This window comes from Bos indicus, chromosome 5 (assembly GCF_029378745.1).
Source record: "Bos indicus isolate NIAB-ARS_2022 breed Sahiwal x Tharparkar chromosome 5, NIAB-ARS_B.indTharparkar_mat_pri_1.0, whole genome shotgun sequence".
Lineage (NCBI taxonomy): Eukaryota > Metazoa > Chordata > Mammalia > Artiodactyla > Bovidae > Bos > Bos indicus.
In genome coordinates, this window is record NC_091764.1 from 89,112,193 (window position 1) to 89,139,154 (window position 26,962).

The window sequence follows — 26,962 nt, forward strand, 5'->3', positions numbered from 1 at the left end:
TCCTACCCCGTCTATGGAAAAATGGTCTTCCATGAAACCAGTTCCTGGTGCCCAATAGGTTGGGGACTACTGCTTTAAGGAATCTATAAGCAGCCTCAATATGGATTAAGGAAAATAGTTAAAGTAGTTACCTGTTCATAAAATTCATTGACAATACCCTCCGTCCACTGAAGATGGAGCTCTTTACTCTTAGCGGGCCCATTGATATCAGCCAACTTTATACACATTTGACAAACCAGTAGACGATCATTTTCATTGGTCCAATCTATTCCAACTTCATCATTCACCTGTTTGAAGGACAAAGTTTAAGTGAATGCACAAGTTGAACAGGAAAATAAATTACAGAAAACTGATCATCTTGTTACTATGTATTCCGATCTGTCCACCATGTGCAGATAGGAATACCAAGTAATGAGAAACATCTCAGCTGTTTCAAATAATGTTATTTGGCTTGCATAAATTAGCAGTGAAATAGCTCACCTAAAAAAATAACAACAAATGATAGATAATTATGGAACTGAAAATAAATGCTATTTAATACTAGCATGTGTTATAAATTACTACTAAAATACTGTAGCTAAAAATAATAAGAAATTTTCTTGAGTTACTATTTGGGCATTTATTATATGTTTGATGTATTAAATTCTGCTTCAGGTTTTTGACCTTTACTACTACCAGGTATTAGTATTCCACAGAGATGGGAGCAAAAAAAAAAAAAAAAAACAAAACTAAAACAAAATCACAATGATAGTTAGAATTCTATTATTCTTCTGCAGTACAAGGTATAATATATACCTGCTGCTGCTACTGCTGCTAAGTCGCTTCAGTCGTGTCTGACTCTGTGCGACCCCATAGATGGCAGCCCACTAGGCTCCCCCGTCCCTGGGATTCTCCAGGCAAGAACACTGGAGAGGGTTGCCATTTCCTTCTCCAGTGCATGAAAGTGAAAAGTGAAAGTGAAGCTGCTCAGTCTTGTCCGACTCTTAGCGACCCTGTGGACTGCAGCTCACCAGGCTCCTCCATCCATGGGATTTTCCAGGCAAGAGTACTGGAGTGGGGTGCCATTACCTTCTCCGTAATATATACCTACAGGACCTCAATATATTAGGTTTCCACACTGGGACCAATGCCTAAATAACTGCTTCTGGTTTAACACCGCATTGCATTTCATTTTCACATTCGACATCTATGAGGTGGCAGCAATGACTTTTAACACTCTCATTCCATGACATCTTTCAATGTGGCCAGAAAATGAGGACTGATACAAATCTAGTTACCTTGGCATTAAATTTGGCAACAAAGTCGAAGTGTTTCTTCAGGTCAGTGGCCAGAATTGCTTCAATGACAAGGAAACGGAAATGCTTAAATTCCACATGGTCAAGGTTAACTAAGAAGTTATATTCTGGCCGGGACATGAAAAGGTTCCATGCAGCAGCCGCATGATGATTCTCCAAGACTGAGCGATCATTGTAGAGCACCGCCTAGGCAAAGACGAGAGTCGAGTTCAGCTTTTTAAATTAGGAACAAAAATAAATGAGAATATGCAAAACATTTGGAATCATCTTTAGTCATAGAACATAGAAATGCAACCTTGTAACAGCTAGTTATTAAGAATTACTTATTACTGTACATTGACTGTTTACTTTTCTTGGTTATTTTTTCTTTTTTTGGAAAGATAAAGTTCATTTCCTTGAAATTTTATTTCAAATTCTTGTAAGTGAAGGGCGTAGAGTTAGCTTATTTCGGATTACTCTTCTTTTTGCAAGACACAGGAATTTAACCATAAAAATATGCAAATATATTAATATCCCTAAGAGGTAACTCAGTTATCTCCCACATCTGAAATAAGAATGACTTCCTTTTAATTAAACACATGTAACTAATAAAGAACTTCCTTGGTGGCTCAGACGGTAAAGCGTCTGCTTACAATGTGGGAGACCTATGATATCCCTGAGAAGCCCATAATTCAAACTATTCTTACCTCACAGTCATAGGAAATATCACCCTCTGTCTAGTAATTGAAAGTATATAGTAAATATCTACTTGTTCGAATAATGCTGAGGGAAGCTGTGAAGCAAAAGAAAGTTGCCTAAAAAAATGCCTAAAGTCTAGTGTGGCAGATTGATGATGGAAGGGAAAAAAAGGTATAAGGACAAAAAGGAAAGACCAAGCACATGAAAATTAATATTGAGGTAAATGAAAATACATGGACATGTAGCAAAACTGAGCGGTAAAATGTGCTGGCCAAAGGATTTGCTTATGTTTAGGGAAAATACATAGTGTACGGAGGAAACAGTGAAAGAAATGTAAGTAGTCAGAAAAAAAATCAGGATATTTGTACTGTATACAGATGAAAGGAAAATTACTTAAAGGAAATTAATTTTAATTAAGGAAAGCTCTAGGCTAGTCTATAAGAGAGAGCATGGAAACAGATAAAAATAGATGAGAATAAAAGACAAAAACAAACATGACAAAAAAGAGTAATGGGTCAGATTAGTCTCCAGAGCATCTAGAAAGAAAAATAAGACCATGGGATCTTTAGTAAAATGGGTCTATCCATCAGATTAAATCAAAGTTTAATTATATAGATGGAGATTCCTAGATACTTAGTGATTGATATTTGACTGAAGTTTAAGCACGTGCCTAGAGGAACGTCTTTAAAGTTACTGTTTTGAGAAAACTATGTTCAGGTAAAAAATTTACCTCAAATAAAACAAATCAATCTTTAATTCTTCCTAATCAATAAAAATGCCATAAAAATGATATTTGTTATAATATATCTCAAAGGAATTGGATTTACATCCAAAGAAGCCTCTAATTCTTAAAGAACCGAGAAAGATTTGGTTCTCCAATCTTTTCAGGAAGAAAACTTTTGTATAGGTCAGATATTCTTTGTTGAGGAAATTCATTAACATGAATTCAAGCAGTTTTTCTTCCTCAGAAGAAAACTGAGAAGGGATCTCCATAGGTGATAAATGTAGATGCATCATTAATAACTTAGAACAAACCATCATATCTTTTCAAAATGAGCATGGTCTCTAAGAATTTTATCTCAGGTCTAAATATAGTTTCGTTCGTATTCGCTTGGTGCCTGCTATACGTCAAATTTATAAAATTAATATTCTTCAGAGAAATCTCAAAATTGAATTACTTCCCCTGGTCAAAATTGAAAGGTTTACCTGAGGGGCGCTTGTTGCAACCAGGAAAGCATTAGTCCTTCCCGGGTGATCATAGTCATGCATGGCTGCAGCCACATACAAGGCCATCAACTCCAAGGCAGGGATATTTCCAGACAAACATCCGTATTTATCATCAGGCACATTATACATTTTTGAGAATACATATCCCATATGGCCATGTGTAAATCCACTGTCAGAATCTGAGAAGAGACAATGAAAATAATATAGCTTTGAAGAAAGTAGTAAACTGATGTCAGTTATGTTCACTTCTTTATTTAAAAAGCCACTCTTCCTTTCCCATAGTTTACAAGGGAGCAGAGAGAACTTAATATGTACCTGAATCGCTTGCTGATCCGTGATCATTAATCACAGTTGAGAGGCCTGGAATAGGTTGTGTCGTGAGATACCAAACAGCATGTAAGACATCCGTGGCATGGATTCTGTTGTGGTCTGTAACCAATGCAAAGGAACAGGCATGCATCTGTGAACTCTGGGGTCCGAGGACTAAGAGTGCCACCTACTGGACAAACGGTTCAGTCCTCACATTTAAATAACCTGGGTGAAAGTCAGCCCAACATTCTAGGACAAATACTCTGTGATTGCCCTTCCGTTTCTCTACAACATTCATAGTAACAAGAAAAAACAAAAAACTTACAACATTCATCACACATGCAGATGTCTTAAATGAACAAAATCTGTGACCAGCATCCACCTAACATAAATAAATTTCACTAAATAACCCAACATATACAAACTCACTGTGCGAATCCACGGCAATGTTTACTCTTGTCCTTATGCCCATGTTCCTGTGTAAAACTACGCAGAGGACTAGAACAAAAGGCCCATGATACACTTAACCTAGCTCAGACCAATGGTTCATACCACCCAGTGTCTCATTTCTGATAAATAGCACTCAAATATAACCTCTGAATTGAAAATAGTGCTATTCTTCTGTATCAAACTTAAAACACTGTAAGAAAACGAGTAACGTTTTCTATATGTATTAATAGATAAAATCCACAAAGCACATCAAAACCAAAATCAATTATGTTCTCTGATCTAGAAATTCTGGTTTGGGAATAAAGTTCTAGGAAATACAGAAAGAGAAAAAATTGAAACCTCTTTGTACAATAACATAAGGGGTTGAGCCATCCTGAAGTGTATAAATCTACAGGGCAACCAAGTCCCCCAGTTAAAATGTCCTTATCATAGCAATAGGGTTCTATTTCTACATGTGTGGTCTAGCTTCTATGGAACCATGACCAAAGGCCCACTGTGTTCCTGGCTCACCTTCGTCAGTCCATTTTTTCCGTGTTTTTCTCTTATCTGACCCTTCAGAATACTTCACTGATTTGGTATGCTTTATTCTAAGTATGCTAACTTCATACATTTTATTCCTAATGACCAACCATGATATGATTTCCTTCTATAAGGTAATAGATGACACCTCTGAATAGCACTCAACAGATGAGGAGAAGCAAAAACAGAAGAGAACAAGCAGAATAATAACGAAAATTTGAGAGCAACACCTGTTCTCTGATCAGGGAAGAAAACAGAAATTAGGACATTGTGTTGTTGGTGGCACACAGGAGCACGTAGGAAGATGGTGTGCATTTTCCTACATTTCTGGCAACTTTAAGTGAAGACACATGGGTAAATCTTGGGTAAACACTCCAGAAACTCAGTGAAGGGTTGAGGGAGGTCTTGAGAGGATGTTTTCAGAAGAGCTTTGAGAAGCAGACCTCCTAAGTTCTGGAGTGGTAAACGGCAAACCTTGTTCACTGTATCATTGCCAAAGGTGAACACTGATATTACCAAGTCTCCAAAGAACACTTTTATTCAAACTGGGGTCTCTATCTCCATGTATGGACTATCCCAAATGATTTAAGACAATTACATTTTAAATCTATATCTGTGCCAGTGTACAAAGTTGATCATGCTAGAAGTCTCAGGGTCTAGGACATATCTGATTTTATCTCTGCCCTGACATTTATTACCTGTATTACTGAGTCATTTCAAACATTGTCTCACTTCCTTATCTTAAAACATGGAGACAATAATAGTGCCTATTTCATAGTACAATTTTGAGAATTACAGAAGGGGACCTATTTTAAAGTGGCTGTTGTATAGTAAGCTTGTGATTGATGTAAATATCATTACCTAAAATACATGATGAAATGGTTAGATGGCATTACTGATTTCATGGACATGAGTTTGAGCAAGCTCCAGGAGTTGGTGATACACAGGGAGCCCTGGCGTGCTGTAGTCCATGGGGTCGCAGAGAATCATATATGACTGAGTGACTATACGGAACTGAACTGAAAATACGTGATTGCTGTTATGACACAATGATGGATTTGTAAGAATAGAATTGAAGAGCTAAAAATAAAAGCTAAGCTAAGCCATGGAGGAGGGAGAAGGCAGTGATGACCCACCAGAAGAACATGCAACCTGGTCAGAGAGTTTCCGGGGCTATGATGGAAGAGAGTTTCTGGGTTAAGTTCTTTACTCTTCCCTTGTGACAAGCTGGGAAAATTACTATGTGATGTAACTACCATTACCACTACAAGTCAGAGAAACCTGTGCGTGTGCCCAGCATTACAAGGTGGGTGGAGGCGGTATTAGGGTATTGACTGGGTCTCTTTGGGATGAAAAATAGACAACACTAAGTCAGGTGAACTTGTAGCTCTTGAGTTATACTGCTTACTGGCCTGTTCCCCATCCCAAGGTCCAAGTCCAGAAGGGTTTATAGCTTGTGTGTGTGTGTGTGTGTGTGTGTGTGTGTGTGTGCTTACGCTTAGTCATTCAGTTGTGTCCAATTCTTTGTGACCCTATGGACTGTAGCCCAACAGGCTTCTTTTCCCATGGAATTCTCCAGGCAAGAATACTGGAGTGGGTTGTCATGCCCTCCTCCAGGGGATCTTCCTGATCAGGGATTGAACCCATGTCTCTTAGGTCTCCTGCATTGGCAGGCAGGTTCTTTTACCACTAGTGCCATCTGGGAAGCCCAAAATTTCATTGAACAAACTATCTAAATAATTTCGTGCTGAAAATGTAAAAAAAAATAAAGCTTGTCAAACACATTTTTTGAGGTAAGTAGAGTTGGACTGTGAAGAAGGCTGAGCACTGAAGAATTGATGCTTTTGACCTGTGGTGTTGGAGAAGACTCTTGAGAGTCCCTTGGACTGCAAGGAGATCCAACCAGTCCATTCTGAAGGAGATCAGCCCTGGGTGTTCTTTGGAAGGAATGATGCTAAAGCTGAAACTCCAGTACTTTGGCCACCTCATGTGAAGAGTTGACTCATTGGAAAAGACTCTGATGCTTGGAGGGATTAGGGGCAAGAGGAGAAGGGGACGACAGAGGATGAGATGGCTGGATGGCATCACTGACTCGATGGACGTGAGTCTGTGTGAACTCCGGGAGTTGGTGATGGACAGGGAGGCCTGGCATGCTGCGATTCATGGGGTCGCAAAGAGTCGGACACGACTGAGCGACTGATCTGATCTGATCTGATCACCATTTTGGGGCTTCCCTGGTGGCTCAGACAGTACAGAATCTGCCTGCAATGCAGGAGACACAGGTTTGATCCCTGGGTCAGGAAGATCTCCTGGAAAAGAAAATGAGAAATCACTCCAGTACTCTGGCCTAGAGAGTTCAATGGACAAAAGAGCCTGGTGGGCTCCAGTCTATGGAGTCTCAAGAGTCAGACATGACTGAGCAACTAAAACCTAACTTAATTTATAATCATTTTAAGTAGATACATGTATATGTATAACTGAATCACTTTGCTATACACCTGAAATGAACAAAGCTTTGTTAATTGATTCCAAGTTAAAAAGTTTTTTCTATATATGTTTTGCTTTTTAGAGGTTAACATAATCTTGATTTAAAAACTAGATATGAGAGTATATGGGGGAAAAAAACCTTCCTTTTGCTTTGAGTATAGGTTCACAAGTGCTAAACAATAGTTACCCAAACCTAACTCCTTTAATACATATTACATATATTTATATAGATATAGTTATACAGGTGTAATTCTAAAAGGATTACATTGTCACTATCACTTAAGCAGGATGGAAAAATTATCTGCCTTTAAGAAGTCGTTAAGATATTTATTAAACACATACTCACACCTACTGTGAGAAAATACTGTGCCAAGTGCTGGTGGTATTGTTGCTCTTGCCATTAATTCTCTGGGGACCACCTCAGGCGCAAAGGCACCTGAGTCAACATAGGGGATTGAGAAGTTTCTATAAGACAGACAAATATGCTCAAAGGCTGCTCTTCTTTTTCTGGCCTTGATAGGCAACTGACAGAGCTATGGAATGCAATCAGAGCTATCCTTATTTTATCATTATTATTCTCAACCTCTTCCTTCATTGCTGCATTTTGGACAAACCTCTTAATAATTCTCTCACCCACCTGGCAAACACCACCACCCCTCGGCCCCTGCCTCTTGGACAACACATAAACACGCGTGCACATACTAATACCATCACCCGCCTTCCCTTTCCCCAGAACCTGCGTACCCCCTCTTCTGTCTTAATAGACCTGTTTTCTCTTTTTCTCCTTTTCTCAAGCACAAGGTTGAAATGAGCTGCTATAGAAGGCTGGGGTTGCCTATAAAATTTATAGGTTTTTAGAACTCAATTTACAGATTTTCTATTTAAAGTTCTCTATGCTCCTATTCACCAATGAGTGAAGCAAAGTACTAAAGAATAGAAATGAGACTTGAAACATTTTTCCCCCCACCTTTGGAAAGTAGCTAATAGTGTAGCAGTTCTGCCCCGCTAGCTTGTTGCATGTCACCTCGGTGGCTACCTTTAAACTCGGTGGGCTCATCACATACGCCTGATCAAACTGAGCTAGACGGAGGCTGTGCTGACTGTGCTCAGTCGCGTCTGACTCTATGCCATCCCATGGGCTGTAGCCCGCCAGGTGACCTTCCTGACCCAGGGATCTAACCAGCAGTCACTTAACGTCTCCTGTTCTGGCAGGCGGGTCCTTTAGTAAAGGTTCTGGGCATAAATGTACAAGCTTTCATACTTTCCCTCTTCTCTTGGAAATTGTCAAAAAGTGTAATTAAAACTGTAATAAAATTTTAGTTTCTAACATTTTAGCTCATTGTCATATTAAGGCTAATCTTGCCTGGAAAATCCCATGGACAAAGGAGCCTGATGGGCTGCAGTCCATGGGGTCGCTAAGAGTTGGAGATGACTGAGCGACTTCACTTTTACTTTTCACTTTCATGCACTGGAGAAGGAAATGGCAACCTACTCCAGTGTTCCTGCCTGGAAAATCCCAGGGATGGGGGAGCCTGGTGGGCTACCGTCTATGGGGCTGCACAGGTTCGAACACGACTGAAGCGACTTAGCAGCAGCAGCCCTATTTTGGTTACCTTTAGGCTTTTTTCATTTAGTTATGGGTTTATACAGAAATATTAGAAACATAGTTCTCTAGGAATAAATGCTAAATTTTTGCACATGTTAATTTTAAATAATGATAAATACAGCTTTTAATAAATATCTATCTTGGTCTAAATTTATAACCCTATAACATGCACAGTATTATGATTTAAAAGTGATCATGAATTGAGTTAAAACTTTTCTGTGAGAAGATGTAAATAAATTCCCTTTCACATCTAACAGAAAAAGCAAAGATATAACAAATTCTTTTCCACATGAAGAACCTGGTATTTCAGGAAAAACATCTGTTTACCTGCAATATATAAATAGGTAATAATAAAATTTAGAATCTGCAAACTTTTTACAGTTAAATAAATACTGGTCAACTTTATGAGTTAATGGAATACTATCTAGAGAAACGTTGAAAGAGATTTGAACTCAGTGGAACTTGGCAATAGCTGATTATATTATATGGAAATTTAATATTATTTATAAATTTAATTTAAATTTAATCATCAATTAATATTATTTGTAAATTTAGTCTGATGACTAGCTGTTCTTTAATGTTTGCAGTGGCTTCCTTTTTGTAAAAGCTTATTTATGTAATTCCTTAAGCTTTGAGAAATCACTAACACTTAGGTCAATCCCTGGCATTCAACCAGGGTAGCTCTGGGAAAGCAGTATTAAAAAAGCAAGGCTTATCTTCAGATCCTTTCAAACTACCCCTTTTTCATAATTCTCTCTCCACGTCCATGGCCCCATCCGCCAGAATTTCCCATGGTGCCCAGAGCGCTTAAATTCCCCTCTCTACTCCACCGTCCTATTTTCTCTGCATTTAGTCTCATATTCTCCCACAAATCTCATTTGTAGATTTAATTCTTAATTCTCCTTCTCTACCACACAACTTGCAAATTCAATAACTCATTCCTCTTTCCTATCACACATCAACTGTGCATTTATATCCTAACGTAGCATGTGATGGCATTTTCAAAACCAGCGTCTTAATAATGAATCACTTGGTTAATGCACTACCCTACTCCTTCTGAACACAGTTGTTCTAGTCTCCATACAACTTTTACTTAAGCTCCGTGCTACTAGAAATAGACATGAGTTCTGGGGTTCTAAAGTTCAAAGTACATACAAGCAAATTTAGAAACTTAAAAGTTAAAACATGATTTAAGTAACACAAGGTCTAGTCAACATACTGTATTTAACTATTTTTTTCTTTCTATTTTTTCTTTCTAAAGTTCCATGTGATTTCTGTACCCTTCTGATTAGATTTACAGCTGTTTCTCCAGTTTCATATATTCTGTAGCATGTACAACAATGCTACTTACATGTTCTGATGATACAGAAATGCTACATATTGAAAATTTACTATCTCTTCTGTGTTCCAGTTCCTCATGATTACAAAGGACAGACTTATTCTTGCAATATTCCAAGTTCATAAGCTTGGACCCTTGGTTGTGTCCTCTCCTTTGGTCTTCACATTTTATCTTGATTTTTAAAAAAAGTTCCTAATAATTTCTGCACAACCACTTCCAGTTGTCTTTTCTTTTTCCCTTTTATTCATTAGACCATCATCTTCCTGTCCCTCTATTCCCAGCCAGTCTTATCTTATACTGAAAAACTTTAATTGTGAGTTAACTCAGCAGATGCTAGAGCAAAGATTGAGAATTCTACCCAGTAAAAGGAGTATGTTATAAAATGAGCAATAAATTAACATGTATTTATTTAGTACACACTTAAATTGGAGCTACTTATGTGCAAGGTACTATTATAACCCTTTAACAATTATTACATCATTTTATCCTTGCAACAATCCTATGAAGTAGTTATTATTATATCCATTTTACAGATTAAGAAATGAGGCATTTAAAGGTTAATTAAGACCAGGGTGTCCTACAGCTGATTTATAAAGGGACCAGGATTCTAACATAAACTATTATCTCCTAATCACTATACCAGGTGACCATATAGGATGCTTACAATGTGTAATTCTGTGCTAGCTCTTAATTCAATATCCCATTACCCATAGCAAATTTAATGGATTTTAAAAGTATTAATTCTTCTACTTACAAGGAATTTCCCTATAGCCAATCTCCAAAGCATGAAAATAATTCATGAATTCCCTAACTGGAATTTTAAAAGCTTCAAAGAGGCCCATGTCTTCAAAAAGTCTGTATGATACCTGTAAAAGAAAAAGACAAGGTTTTACAAAACATCCCTTGATGTGTATTATACATAAAGAGAAAAATGGGGGAAAAGTATACATTCTATCAACCATATTAATGTGTTGCCTATTGAAACCCTTACTGGAAACAACAGATCAAATAGATATCAAAGACTTCTATGGCCTAGCCCTCTATATAATCTATTTTTAAAGGCAGAGACATAAACCTAAGAAACAGCCAATGAAAAAAATCCAGTATACACTAAAGAAATATAACAAGGTACTAAATTGTGTGTGATATCAATAATAAGAGAATGATACTGAGTAAATTGCTAATTGTATAATATATATGCTAAATAAAGAATGAGAGAAAGCTTTTATCTGGACTTATTTTATAAATTAAAAAAAAGCTTTCTAGAGGATAAAGAACTGTGCCTTAATGAAGAATAAGGGAATAGAATTAGAAGAAAGAAAAGGGTGTCTTGACTGAAATATATAGAGAAAAAAAGATTTGTTCTAATGCAGTATAAATAAAAATTTTTGAACTATTTTTCCTCATTTGCCATCTCTCTCCTTTGAATATCTATTCTCCTTTTAATTACTTTCATAGCTCTAGAGACTCAAATCAGCTAAATATGTTTGGATGTGACTAGTATCTTTGATATGCAAATTGTAGAGAATGAAAAAAATGATAAAGGCAAAGAAGAGAGTAATTGGGAGAGAAATGGTTATTCACATGGCAGGATGGAGAGCAGCATCATTTACAGTGACCACACTTTTATTTTTAAAATACAATGTGTAAATCAATGATAATTCAATACAAATTTTTTAAAAAGTGGTCTCACTTTATGTCACAAAGACACAGTACTGGTTATAATTCAGGAGACTGAGAAAGAATTATTTATCCTTTAAGTTATTTGTATTCTTGCTTAAGATTCTCAAACTACTTCTTCTAAATGTTTGATAACTTCATAGTTAAATTTCTATTTTCATTATGAACTTTACATCTACTCAAATTCACTAATATTCTTTTATTTGGAGATTTAATTTTCATCAATGACATATATTATGTTTATATTTGTGTACATACATAATACACATTTATGGGACTTCCCTGGTGATTCAGACAGTAAAGAATCTGTCTGCAGTGCAGGAGACCCCAGTTCGAATCCTGGGTCAGGGAAGATCCCCTGAAGAAGGGAATAGCAACACACTCCAGTATTCTTGCCTGGAAAATTCCAGTGACAGAGGAGCCTGGCGGGCTACAGTCCATGGGGTCACAAAGAGTTGGACATGACTGAGTGACTAACACACACATACACATTTATATCTAACTAAAAAAGGGGATTTATTCATTCAGTATACGCCTACTGTCTCCTTCTGTTTAAGACAATTTCCATATATAATGCATATATATGCATATATATATATATATATATGAAAAAACAAGGAAGCTTTCCTTAAAGGAATTTATGGTCCAGCAGGTGAGGGCAGTAAATTATAGACATAATTAGTAACGTATACACTATGACTGAGCTTCCCCTAGTGGCTCAACCTAAATGCAGGAGACCACCTGCAGCACAGGAGACATGGGTTAGATCCCTGGGTCCGGAAGATCCCTGGTGAAGGAAATGGCACCTCATTCCAGTATTCTGGCCTGCAAAATCCCATGGACAGCGGAGCTGGTGGGCTACAGTCCATGGGGTCACAAGAGCCGAACAGAACTTAGCAACTAAACCACCACCACACTATGACTGAAAGGGATGCTATATGAACAAAGAAAAAGGGAAGCAGGAATAGAGCTTTGAGTCCAGGAGGACATGGCAATTGCTGTTTTAAATATGGTGGTTAGAAGAGGCATATTCAGGTGAGTTTGAGCAAATAATCGAAGGAGATGCAGAGTGTCGTATAGGAATATCTGAGGAAAGTTTCCTAAACAGAAGAGAAAGATGGTGCAAAGGCCTTGAGGTATGTCTGCTATACTCACAAAACAGCAAGAAGACCAACATGGTCAAAACAGAATGAATGAGGACAGGAGTAAAATTTAAGTTAGTGACTATAGAGTGGTGTTGACTGGGTTGCAATCCTGTTTCACAGCCAGATTGACCAGTATAAGGACTTTTATACTGAGTGAGGCAGGGAACCTTTGAAGAGTTGAAGCAGGGAAAGTGTCTTTATTTGACTTATGTTTTCAAAGGAGCACTGTGGCTGCCCATTGGGAATAGAGTATATATATTATTTACATGCACTTTTTTCACTTTGAAAAAACTATTCAGGTAAGTATACTTAATTTTGCCCCTTTTTCTGTGTTACATAACATCTCCACCTCATCTCTTTAAAAATACAATAGAAAGTTTGTGGTTTCTGTCATATTTCATAGTTCTTCTAGTTATTTTCTCCTTATTATTGCTTTAAGCTATATTCAAGTCCTTGTTTATAAATACCCAGTGGATTTAACTATATATGTTACTGCAATAAAAATTATTTATAATAGCAGCAGCTATTGACACACACATATACTCACTATTCTGTATATATATATATATGCATTTAATAAGCTTGATGCCTCCTCCAAGTACATATATTTACATATATTAATTACTTACACTAATTAATCCATGTAGCATCTTATGAGATAGACACTGTTACTTATTACACTTGAAAGCAGAGGACTCTAAGGCACAGAAAAGTTGAATGACTTGTAAAAGATCACACAGTTGACACATTATCAGACCAGAATTCAAGTCCAACATTATGGCTTCAGACTGTGTGCTCTTAACTGTTTCATATCCTATCACCATTATTTGAAAAGCAATATTGTTAGGACTGTAAATGACTAAAGTTTCCCATTATTCTCTTAAAATATTTGAAAGATGAATTGAAAAATTCAGACAAGACATTTTTAGGGTATGATTTTCAAATAGGAAAGTTTTCACTGAAGCTGTTAGAAATCAACAGGCAATGATCCAAACTCATAAATAAAGAAAAGTCACTGTTAACTGGGTAAATATTGGTAACCAAAAAAAGTAAATACTCTTCCCAAATCTGAATGATGTCCTTTTAAATTTTTTAAAATAAACATGATAATCATCAAAAAGGCAGGCAGTACATTAAGGCTGAGAAGTCATTTCCATTGCACATATGTCTCTTTAAAAGTCTTTTGAAGTGAGACTTTTTCTGTGTAGTCTCAGCCAGAAGGTGATTTCTTGGAATGTTCAAGTTAATTCATTTCAGCTGTTCTAAGGCCTTATAAAGTGCAAAAAAAAAAAAAAAAAAGCCTTTTACACACTGAAAATTTCATGATTTTTGTGCTTATAAACTCAAATCAGAGAAAAAATATCATAAAGTTCTACTTAGCAAGGCAAATAAAGTTGCCTTTTCTCTGAGTTCAATAGTTGGTTTTATAGAAAAATTGAGACATTGTAAACCATGTAGTTATTTATTTTGAAAGATAAGTGGAAAAAAGATACAAAAATCTAATTGCTATTTATATCTTATCTTCTATTGTCTATTTATATTCACAAGTTAGAAAATATTTTGTGGCAAAACCTGTCAAGTTGCTCCCTTCCGTCACTCCCCCAACCCCCAGCCCTCACAGAATTTCAAGGGGAGCCAGGTTTCTGCAACACTATTTAGTACAGTCACTTGTGCTGTAAAACCAGTTGCTATAATGACAACTTTCTGTTGCTCAGACTCTCCATTCTGAGTTTGAAAATACAATCGATAAATGCATTTGGCAGGGGCTGAAAAGAATTTGAAATAAAGGTAAAACCCTGGACTTTCTATATATAGATACATCAAATTCTGGGTCCAATGTTTACCATATGACTTTAGATGAGCCGTATCGTTTCTCTTTTAAGTCTCAGTTTCTTCTTCTGTCAACTAGAGATTAAAAAAAAAAAAATACCTGCATCCAAGTTACTCTGAAGACAAAACTGTAAAGTTTTGGAACATCTGTGACATATATACCAAATGCAAAACAATAGGAGACTTTTCTTCCCATACCAGGGAACACACTCTTCAATAGAAGAGAAAAAAGACTTCCTGGCCCGCTGCCACCTCCTGTCGTGGCACCATTTCAGGCATTTTTCCAGGTAAAATCACACCCTCAGAGTTCTGGTATGCAATGAGTTTCAGGGATGGGACACAAAACCTCCCTGGAGAAGTCTTGAGGCATGAGGCAGAGACGGACTGAAGAAAACAGGGGTCCTTTTAAACCGGCCTTCAAGCTCAGCCAGCGTGAAAAGATGCTGGTCAGCATCAAGGAGAAAGGAAGAGAAGGAGAATGGCACTATTAATTTGCAAAAATACGCATGTATCTTGAGGATATTCTGCCAAATGATATCAGTCAGACAGAGAAAGATATGATTTCACTTATATGTGGAATATAACAAACAAGATTAGTGAACAAACCACACAAAAAGAAACATATGTAGGCATAGAGAACAGAGCAGTGATGAGAGAGGGCAAACAGGTGAAGGGATCAACTGTATGGTGACAGATGGAAACTACATTTTCAGTGGTGGCACACAGCAGCGTCTACAGAAGAACGAATATAGCATGCACATGAAACTTGTATAATATCCTAAACCAATGTTACCTCAATAAAATTTTTTTAAGAAAAAAAAAGAAGGATAGTATCTCTAAGTCAAAGTCCAAGGGCTGCCACTCTGGTTCTCAATGTGTTCATGGTCAGAACAGAGTCCAATAGAGGCTATGACCAAGTGTTATGGAGACTCTCTACTTATTTTGAGCTTCACACTGCTACTGCTAAGTTGCTTCAGTTGTGTCCGACTCTGTGCGACCCCATAGACGGCAGCCCACCAGGCTCCCCCGTCTCTGGGATTCTCCAGGCAAGAACACTGGAGTGGGTTGCCATTTCCTTCTCCATGAGCTTCACAAGCCATCCATTATTTGAACATACCTCTGCGTGTGGCAAGTTGAAGTGTCATTATTTGGATACATATCTAATTTTCCTATTGGAGCAGAAGTTCCGTGAAGGCAGGGACACATTTTTTGTCTTGAAGACTAGCCTAGCATTAGTGTTTGAACAAGGTAGAAGTTCTCTCTATTCCTTCCTTTAAACCTTCATGGATCAGGAACCCTCACTTTGAAATTCCACAATCAGATAACTTGCTCAGAGTTCTGAAGGAAGCCTGTGTCCACTGCACAGAGAAGAAATCAGTCCAGCAAATGATTTCTCTTCTAGTGTTTTGCAGGCAAGGGTTAATGGGTTCTGAATTCTCACCTAAGTCTGATATTAACAAATCTTTTACTCTTTAGTATCTCTGCTGTGATATTTCTCCAATCTCTAAGAACTATCCTAAAACATTTTAAAATAAGCTGATAACTATCATTTCAAGATAGCTCAGTTGGTAAAGAATCTGCCTGCAATGCAGGATACCCTGGTTTGATTCCTGGGTCGGGAAGATCTGCTGGAGAAGGGAAAAGCTACCCACTCCAGTATGCTTGGGCTTCCCTTGTGGTTCAACTTATAGAGTCTGCCTGCAATGTGGGAGACCCTAGTTTGATTCCTGGGTTGGGAAGATTCCCAGGACACGGGAAAGGCTGCCCACTCCAGTATTCTGGCCTGGAGAATTCCATGGACTGTATAGTCCATATGGGGTCACAAAGAGTTGGACACGACTGAGCCCCTTTCATGATTTTATTGTTCAGTCACTCAGTCACGTCCAACTCTTTGAGACCTCATGGACTACAGCACATCAGGCTTCCCTGTTCTTCACTATCTCCCAGAGTTTGCTCAAACTCATGTCCATTGACTCAGTGATGCTATCTGACCACCTCATCCTCGGTTGCCCCCCTCCTCCTCCTCCCCATGATCCCCATTGATTAAGAGTGTGCATTTTAGTAGGGGCTAGATAATGAAGCAAATCCCTATTGTTTTATTTATTGAGAACAAACATGTTCAAATTCTTAGTTTCTGTATGTTTTCTCTCTCCCTCAGGGAAATGAAACATTATTTGGAAAATCTTGAAACTGGTCAAACTTAGGGAAAAAGTACTTAAGGGGAAAAAAAAGACATTTTATGTAGCAATAGTTTTATTCTGTATTTCTTGTGATACTGAAAGACATTTTTCATATTTAAATAAAGAGCTGTATTTAATATGCTTCTCACAGATTGGGGGAAACATACTTTTAATATTTTGTTTTTGATAAGGACTAAAGTGAAAGAAAGTAAAAGTGTTCGTCACTCAGTTGTGTCTGACTCTTGGGGACCTCATGGACTATAGCCCACCAGGCTTCTCTGTTCATGGAATTCTCCAGGCAAGAATTCTAGAGTGGATAGCTGTTCCCTTCTTTAGGGGATTTCTTAACCCAGGGATCAAACCCGGGTCACCTACACTGCAGGTGGATTCTTTACTATCTGAGCCATCAGATAAGGCCTACGCACTGTACTACTCAAAAGTTAAAAAAAAAAACAAAACGTAATTGGAAATTATTAGACAATAAATTAGTGTTTATAAATTGGCAGCTTTCTTCTTTTGAGGTCTTGGTTCAGCTTCCTTTTGTTGAATTCTATGAATTTAGATCATTTTTTCACTTCCCTTTTGTATCCCTGCTCCCTCCATTTTGTCTTAGAATATATATAATATTTTAATTGAAGAATACAATATTCTATTCACTTGAAGTTCCGATTTCTTTTGTTACCCCACCACCAAGGATTCTACAGAATGCTGGGTATTCTCCACCTAATGCTCACCAATGGTGTTAACCATGTGCAGAGCTTTAAACAACTAAGGAATATTTTCCCTACATTTAAAGTCATATACATGAATGCATTTCTTACCTGACTAAGAATACGGCCACATTTTCTTCCTATTTTTTCCACCAAATCAAAAATTGGAAAATTCCAGGTATTCAGTTGCTCCATAATTGAGTCCAAGTTGTCCATGACAAGAGGTTCAGGAGCAAGAATTGGTTTTTCCTATAATGAAGATAAAATATTTTAACAACGTGCAGTTTTTCTACATAGCAATTTGTTCCTTCTTTGGTAAGTTCCTTCTTTTCTAAATCAAGTGGAATTTACCTGAAATAAATGACTTTGGGTGACTTAATGATCTTAAAAAAAAAAGTCAAAAGAAACAAAATATTGACCCCAAAGATATGAGAAAAGGTCTTAATGATTCAGACCATGAGTTTTGCGTTATGTGCTGCCTATTGCTGGTTCATCTATGCTATAGAAAAATTGGATGCTTCTTTCATAAATTAACATAACTGCTTTTTAGTCTTCTGTGTAATTCTTAAAGATTCAAGGACTTCAGAACACTCTGAAACTGTATGCAAATTTCCCTCTATATATTTATGTAAATTCTTCTGAGATGAGGATTCCTGGCTTATTGAACTCTAAAAAAAAAACCAAAAACAAAAAACAACAAAAAAACCTTGAGTAGGGAGAGGGAGTAAATCACCCTTACTCTAATTGGTACAATTTATATTATTGCTTCAAAATCAGCATTAATCCTATAGAGTTACAGTTACTACAATTTTCAGGTATTTTAATTTAATTCATGTGTTGCATGGTTTCCAAAAAACATGCACCAAATATATGTAAAAACAAAAATGTATAATAGGTACCAAATAAAGACATTCTTAAGAGTTCATTTACCAGAAAAAAAAAATGAGGATAAAGAAACACCTAAGTTATTTTATCTGACAATTTTAAACTATAAATAGTAGGAGGGGGATATGTAAGTGTGTGTGTGTGTGCATATATATATATAGTTATATGTATAGTTATATATAGTTATATATGTATATAATTAGGGAAGAGCCAGGTAGCGCTACTGGTAAAGAACATGCCTGCCAATGCAGGAGATGTAAGAGATGCAACTTACATCTTCGATCACTGGGTTGGGAAGATCCCCTGGAGAAGGAAATGGCAACCCACTCCAGTATTTTTACCTGGAGAATCCCATGGACAGATAGAGCCTGGCAAGCTACTGTTCATAGGGTCACAAATTTTTGAACACGACTGAAGCAACTTAGCATGCATATGTATAGCTATGCTTTGTATTGTTGCATGGTAAAAACCAATACAACATTGTAAAGCAATTATACTCCAATTAAAAACTAAATAAAAAATAAAAGTATATATGGTAAATTAGGTAAAAGAGAAATGATAACAGCAGCAATGGAAAATCACATTACAGTCAACTGTTTCCTGCTATTTATTGCCTCCCCCAAATGAACCAGACTCAAATGTATGCTTCCATCCTCTTTAAGTGGAGCTATTTAAATACACAGAATAAATACACAGAATAAATAAAATACACAGAATAAATAAATAAAAAATATTTTAATGGGAGTAAGTGTCAATGTTAACCTGGTTTAATATAACAAGGAAAATAAACATTGGCTCACTTTCTAAATCAAGGAGGTGCTAGAAAAAGCCAACAGAAGTCCTAAGATAAAGAAAAGATTTCATTTTGATTGATTTATATTTATAAAATGTTATCTTCCTGATTGAAACAATTAATTTTCCTAGGCATATTTACATTTTTAGACTTGGTTAAGAAATACTGTAATCAGTTGTGGAGATGAATACTTAAGTTTCTAATCATTAAATAATAGAACTGACCCTATGGCTATAGCCTGCCAGGCTCCTCTGTCCACAGGATTCTCTAGGCAAGAATACTGGAGTGGATTGCCATTTCCTCCTCCAGGGCATCTCTCCTACCCACGGGTCAAACCCACATCTCTTAATGTCTCCTGCATTGGGAAGTAGGTTCTTTACTATTAGCATCACCTGGGAAGCCACAATAGAATCTTGAGACCAGTAAGACTTAGAGAAAAATAGTACAGATATACACAGGAAGGGCTACAAGATACATGTAACCCAAGTAAGATGTGATTCAGGGATCTATTTCTAAGTCAATTCCTGTCACAGAAACCAATTTTTCAAGTCAGTTAATGAGATAAGTGATGGGCGTCTACCAGGAACATCATGGTCTCCGGAGCGTAGGTGCTGCAAGATGACGTCTTTCTCAGAGCCTCTCTGGGGCCCTCAGTCTCATCTTCATTCTGTACAATATCACTGCTATCACTGTTGTTATTCGTTTCATAATCAGAGGTAACTTGAGTGATGTCGTCTGCAATTAAAAGGCAATAGCTTATTATGAAACTTGCAATGAAAAAAGGGGTCCTATTTAAGCAAATGGTCCTAAAACACATACTACAAATATCATAGTTAGGAAAATTCCACTTTCCTGAGCTTACACACCAAGAACATAGGATCATCGGGTGGGTGAAAGCACACATTTTTGTTGTTGTTCAGTTGCTACGTCATGTCCAACTATTTGTGACCCCATGGACTGCAGCACCCCAGGCTTCCCTGTCCTTACTATTTCCCAGAGTCTGAGCAAACACATCCTTTTTAACCCAATAAAACGTACGGAATTATGATATGACATCCAATAATCCCTCAATAATAATGCTCAGGTCAGTAGTTGATACCTCTTTGTGATCCTATGGATTGTAGCTTACCAGGTTCCTTTGTCCATGGAATTCTCCAGGCAAGAATACTGGAGTGAGTTGCTGTTTCTTTCTCCAGGGGATCTTCCTGATTCAGGAATCTAACCCAGGTCTCTTGCATTGCAGCCAGATTCTTTACCATTTGAATCACCAGGGATGCTAATCCCCAAATCCTACTTTATCTCTCCCTCACAGGCTTTCCTCTTTGGTAACCCTAAGTTTATCTTCTATGTCTGTGAGTCTACTTCTGTTTTGTAGATAAGTTCACAGGTTTCATATAAACTCCTGTGACTTTATAATTCTTTTTCTTTTATGCATGCTCCAACACACTAAACTACCAAGTAGCTGATTAGAACCCTAACCCTAGAAATGTCACATGGGCAAGAGAATTTGAGGTGATACCCAAGAACAAAGCAATCTGTAGAATATAGAAGCCACAGCATGTGCTAAAGAGCATGGCAGGTCCTTGTATCCAATCTTGGTCCCTAGACATCTGTGCTTCCTTCCTTCCTTACTCATCTCCACTATCTTTCATTACAGTTAGTGCTGCTGCTGCTGCTGCTAAGTTGCTTCAGTCGTGTCCAACTCTGTGCGACCCCATAGACTGCAGCCCACCAGGCTCCCCCATCCCCGGGATTCTCCAGGCAAGAACACTAAACTGTGCTAATCAGAAAATACATCAGGTAGTGTCAAGAGTCTGAAGAACATGCTTCTGGGGTAAAGACCTCAAGAAGCTTCTTCTGACTGAAACACCTGACTGAAATTTATGGGGTGCTTGCTACGTGGGAGATACCACAGAAAGCACTTTATTTGTACAAATATGCTGAATCCTCTCAACAGTCCTATGAGGTAGGTATTATTGCACTACTGCATCATTAATATGCTCACTTTGCAAACAGGAAACTGAGGCACAGAAAGGCTTAAGTTGCCCAAGAGCCCACAGCTGATAAATCCTACCATCAGAAGTGAACTCATGAAATCTGAGTTCCTATATTCTACCTCTGATGAAATCTAGTTTTTCTTAAAATGGTTATTGCTTTCCATGGCCTATAAAATCTTCACCTTTCCCTAAGTCACAAAGATATCTTCCTGCGTTCTCTTTCAGAAGTTTTACTGTTTTAGGTTTTACCATTGGGTCTGTGCGCCATCTCAGGATAAAATTTCATCAGGTGTGAAGTAAGGGGTGAGATTCATTTTTTCCTAGCTCCATTTGCTTGGAAAAATGGATCTTTGTTGCAAGTTCAACAGCTGAATAGGTGTGGGTCTAATGTGGGACTTTCTACTCAATTCCATATGATTCTATTTGATAATCTTTACACCAGCACCATACTTTCTTCTTTAGGGTAGTTTAAGTATTGAAGGAAAATTTGCTCTTTTTTTCCAAAGCTGCTTGAATAGTCTAGGTTTGTCAAATGTCCTCATATTGCTGGTGAATAATGGCTTTTATTATGTAGCCTATTCCGATCAGGAGTATTCTGTTGCACATTTTCAAGGACCCATCTTTCTTTTATCTTTCTCATGCAACTGCTTCTATATTAGAATCAGATGCAGTAATTATAAAAACATGTAACTGATAAGTTTCAATCCCAGAATTTTCAGAAAAATGAAGAAGCACACTCAAAGGCCATATAGCTCCACAGGAGGCCAAGGGTGATAAGGAGACACTCCTTATTCTATCAGCCTCAGTAGAGTCAGGGAAGATCAGGGACGTAGAGAAGAGGATATTCTGAGTCTTCAGTGTACCCTATCGTATAACGGCCACACAGAGAACCCTCCTTTTAATTTCCCCTTGCCTATGTCCCTGGACGTTTGTCCACTGCCATGGCACATCATTCTCATAGGCAAATAATCAATATTTATTGAGTATTAAAAAATGCTGGAGCAGATAATTAAGAACCATTCTTAGATCACTCTATCATCATAAAGCCTAAAGTTCATATGTGTGTGTGTGTGCACAACACGTGCGCCCAGTTGTGTCTGACTCTTTGCAATCGCCTGGTCCATAGCCTGCCAGGCTCCTCTGTCCACAGAATTTCCCAGGCAAGGATGCTGGAGCGGGTTGCCATCTGCTACTCCCAGGGGATCTTCCTGACCCAGGGATCATGCCTTGGTCTCTGGGGTCTCCTGCATTGGCAGGCGGATTCTTTACCAGTAGCGCCCCGTGGTTTCCTGCCTTGTGAACTTGCAGCAATAACAAAAGCAAGTCCCTAGGGTTACACCAATAAAAATAAAATAATAATTATTACGATAACTATGGCAGCAAACACTCCTTACAGTGACCCAGATACTATAATAAGTGCTTTCTGTACTTTAGTAATTTAACTATCTATAATCCTCGTCCAGTAGGACCCTTATTATCTCTATTACTGATGAAGGAACTAAGACACAGAGATTACAGACGAGTTGGAAGCAGAATCAGGATATAAATCAAGCTGCAATGCCTATTTTTCTGAGCCTCTGTAATACTGCCTCAAGAAAAACTATGGTTTTTACCTCCCAAGCTCACAGTAATCTAAGCAGGGTCAATTCTCAGGCTCTGTGATGGAGATCCCCAGAGCGTACCCTAAAATAGATGACACTACAATGTCCAAGATAAAATAGCATTTCTATAGTGTTCTATACATTATAGAAAATGGTGTCTCATTTAAAAATATATTCATTTGTGTACAGACACAATAAACATTTTGGATAGCTTTGTATCAAAACATAACCCATGATTAACTCTAGGTAGTAGGACTGTGGATGATTTTTATCTCCTTCATTGTCTTTTTAAACTTGCAATCTAAAAATTCAGAAACATATGTTATCTTTTTATGATTAGGAAAAAAAAAATCTAGTAGAGCAGTTTCCATTTTGAGGAACAGAATCCAAAGAAGAATTACCTGTTCTGGTTGGTGTCCGAATGGCTGCCCCGCTTCTTTCCAGGGGCCCGTCGGCAGAAGTCCCCTGGGAATATGGTCTGCCACAGCTGAGAAATAATGGAACAGCTGTAAGTAGGTCCTTTATTTTCAGAAAATTTTAGGCACACACCAGGTATGTATATATTAGGATAAAAAACAATCACATATTCTGGCACTCTACTTATTCCTCTGATGGAAAAAAAATCATTTTGTCTTTTACATGGACATTGATATGTGGGATACTGTTTTGGTCAGTGGTAAGGAAAGCATATTAAAAAGCAGAGACATTACTTTGCCAACAAAGGTCTGTCTAATCAAGGCTATGGTTTTTCCAGTAGTCATGTATGGATGTGAGAGTTGGACTATAAAGAAAGCTTAGTGCCGAAGAATTGATGCTTTTGAACTGTGGCGTTGGAGAAGATTCCTGAGAGTCCCTTGGACTACAAGGAAATCCAACCAGTCCATCCTAAAGAAGATCAATCCTGGGTGTTCATTGGAGGGACTGATGTTTAAGCTGAAACTCCAATACTTTGTCCACCTGATGCAGAGAGCTGACTCATTTGAAAAGACTCTGATGCTGGGAAAGATTGAGGGCAGGAGGAGAAGGGGATGGCAGAGGATGAGATGGTTAGATGGTATCACCGACACAATGGACATGGGTTTAGGTGGACTCCGGGAGTTGGTGATGGACAGGGAGGCCTGGCGTGCTGCGGTTCATGGGGTCGCAAAGAGTTGGACACGACTGAGCGACTGAACTGAACTGAAGGAAAGCATACTCAATACAAAGGATCAGACACTCTGTTCAACTCTCATGCTCTTCCACAATCAAGATCATATTTGAGGTGAAATGAAACTGTTGGTAATTTTCTCTGACATTATTTAGAGAATCCTGGAATAGTCAGCTACATACTTACAGCAGTGATTTTGGAAGTGCCTATGTGTATTTGGTCAAAAATATCTTTCCCAGCGGAATCATTTTGTGTCTGCTAAAAAGCTTCATGATTAGATTTATTTCTGTGGGTTATATCCAAAAAGCCCTTTAAAAAATGATTGCAAACATGAAAATAAAAAAACTGGTAGATTATTTTTATTTTTTGCCATAAAATTTAATTATTTGTCTTCAGATGGATCAGTTCACCTGTTAAGGTATATTTTGACAAACAGTGGCTGTAAACCTGACCACACAGGATGCAAGTTGAGAAAAACAGATCAAGGGAGTATACTGTGGGCAAAGGAGAAAAAGGGCTTCCCTGGGGGCTCAGTGGTAAAGAATCCGTTTGCCAGTGCAGGAGATGTGGGTTCAATCTCTGGGTTGAGAGGATGCCCTGGAGAAGGAAATGGCTACCCACATCAGTATTCTTGCCTGGAGAATCTCATGGACAGAGGAGCCTGGAGGCCCACAATCCATGGGGTTGCAAAGAGTTGAATATCAACATGGAGAAAAATGAAGGTCCTTGAGAGATGGGCAGGGTTCTTTAACATAAGAAGTTGGAGGAGGCAGGCTACATTTGCTTTCTCAACAGTTTGACTGTTTAATAAATTACAAAGTAATCCCGCAAATGGTCTGGCAAGTTTCTTCTCTCACTTATCTTGTTTAGAGACTTGATTAGGTTTTAATTCTGTATTTTGTTTCTGGGTTCTTTCATTCTGCCTAATATTATTCATACAAAGGGTCTCAGAGAACTTCTGTTTATTTGCTATTTAGCCACAAATTACTCACTCTAAATAGAAAAGAGAAGAATCATAGTTTATAATTTAATATATTAAATATCTCATCACTTTTTCCCCTTGAATTGTGTTTATATGTGTAGTAGAGATAAGCATTTCCCAGTTAGAGTGTTTTCATCCAAAGCAAATTTATTTTTCAAGCCTTGAATGTCAGTGGAAAGCATCACATATGAAATATTTTTAATTATGAAATCCCATCAGTCTGACTTAGGGACTCAAAAGAAAATGACAGAACCGAAGGAAAAAGTCCATAGGTGTAAATTATGGGTTTCTGTTCTGGGATGAAACTTGGTAAAAGTAGTTTACTAGTTTGAAGATTTTTCTCTGCAAGATAATACTTGAAAGGAACGTTTAAATTAGGAGTTCAAATAGACTACCTCTCCTGCCAGAAAAACAGCTTGTTGCACAGACGTTACAGCAGCCAAGAGACTCGGATTCAACGCCAAGCCCTTCAAGTTCAGCAGGGAAAACCACAATAATTAGTCGTGTGTTTCTGGAGCTCTCTGTGCCTACATGGGTGGCTGCCTTGAAGGCAATAATAAAACATGGTTTGAATTATAGATTTATAAAGCCCCAGCAAATAAAACACACACTACTGGATTTATAAACATTACTGAACAAGTAGGCAGTTAAATTCCCTTGTTTTTCTCCAAAACCTCTTTTATAAAAATCCCATTACATTCTTTCTGCTAAGAATACCAAAAAAAAAAAAAAGACTTCGGTGAGCAAAGCTACGGAAGTGGTATAATACATCTTTTCTGAACCCCTTGGTTCTTCCTATAGGCAACTGATTTCTTAAAAGTCTGCAGCTCACAGTGGGAGTGTCTCCCTAGAAACGCTGCAAGCAGATGTCATTGAGTCTGGTGACTCCCTTGGGTTTCATCTGGGCCCAGGACGCACACCACAAAAAAGTGTTTCTTCAGGGTGTTCCCCCAGACACTAGCTCCACGGGCAATTACTGGGTGTTAACCTAAAGAAATGGGTTCTGTGGTTAAATAAAGTCAGGAGATGCCAGAGGAAACAAAACTCAAGGCGTTTTCTTTTTGCAGGACTTCTCAGAGCTTCCAATAAAGTGATGCGTGTTGTAAATCGCTAAAAGGAAAATATGATAGGCCTGTTTTACCACAGAAAAAGATGGGATTAACATCCTAAGGGAATGATTCGATTGAAAATGGTATTATGCACAGAGCAACAGAGTAAGGTTTGGATGGTGGAATAACTTTTCACTCCGGTCCTAAGCAAACACAAATTATCATCCCTTTGAAAGTATTTATAAAGAGAAAAGAAGCAAAAATAAAGATTATAAAAATGATTATTTAACACAGAATTTATGAACAAAGGGTCAGAAAATGAAATTTGTGAGGCTTAAATTTGAATTCACTGGTCAAATCTGGGTCTGTGACCCAGTATTTGATATAAGAAGACCAACATGTAACTAATTTATTCAGTTATGGTCATTCAGCTTAGGGGGGGAAATAACATTTTATTCAAGGCACTCTCATAATTATACTTAATTTTAAAACACTCAACTCTTTTCTACTTAAAAAAATTGCAATGCTTTAAAGCAGGTATTCAAGATGAAGCTATTACTGAAGAACAATAATATGTTAATTGGTAGAGAAGGTATTCCTTTTTTAGTGACAATATAGACAAAATAATTAATCTTACCATGTTAGGTTCTTTTTTCTTATCCCCTGTAAGAGACAACACTTTGTCTCCCTATTTAAACATGACAGAGCAGCACAGGCAATCGCTTCATTGTATTCAGAGATCCATTTGGGAACAGTCACAATGTGTGACACATTATCTGCACATTTTTTAAATGTCACAATGGGAAATGCAACCTTAAAAAACAGTACCTTTAAAATCGGTATAAAATTCTCCCTGGAGAACAAGTAAAAGATATCCCAACAAAATACCAAATTACACTGAGTGACTCGATAGGAGTTTTTAATTAGATGTTTGATGCACTCTCTATCAGTAAGCAGGTAAAATATAAAACTAATTATTTTATATCAGCACCACAGACATGTATGGAACATAAGGTCTCTAAAATTCCTATGAACGGAGAAGCACTGAAAAAT

The 26,962-nt window shown here is 37.6% G+C and overlaps 1 protein-coding gene across 3 annotated transcripts in view; it reads right to left on the reverse strand.

Moving 5' to 3' along the window:
- The window catches only part of PDE3A (phosphodiesterase 3A), a 370,054-nt gene that overhangs the window by 19,504 nt on the left and 323,588 nt on the right, over positions 1 to 26,962 (reverse strand). For all 3 annotated transcript variants that reach the window (XM_019961483.2, XM_019961484.2, XM_070789996.1), the window contains exons 7-14: positions 23,133 to 23,218; positions 19,714 to 19,868; positions 17,567 to 17,704; positions 10,665 to 10,776; positions 3,516 to 3,629; positions 3,180 to 3,379; positions 1,278 to 1,481; positions 132 to 287 (exon numbers count right to left, since the gene is read on the reverse strand). In XM_019961483.2, coding sequence (XP_019817042.2) covers positions 132 to 287; positions 1,278 to 1,481; positions 3,180 to 3,379; positions 3,516 to 3,629; positions 10,665 to 10,776; positions 17,567 to 17,704; positions 19,714 to 19,868; positions 23,133 to 23,218 — 1,165 coding nt within the window. The remainder of the gene's footprint in view (positions 1 to 131; positions 288 to 1,277; positions 1,482 to 3,179; positions 3,380 to 3,515; positions 3,630 to 10,664; positions 10,777 to 17,566; positions 17,705 to 19,713; positions 19,869 to 23,132; positions 23,219 to 26,962) is intronic.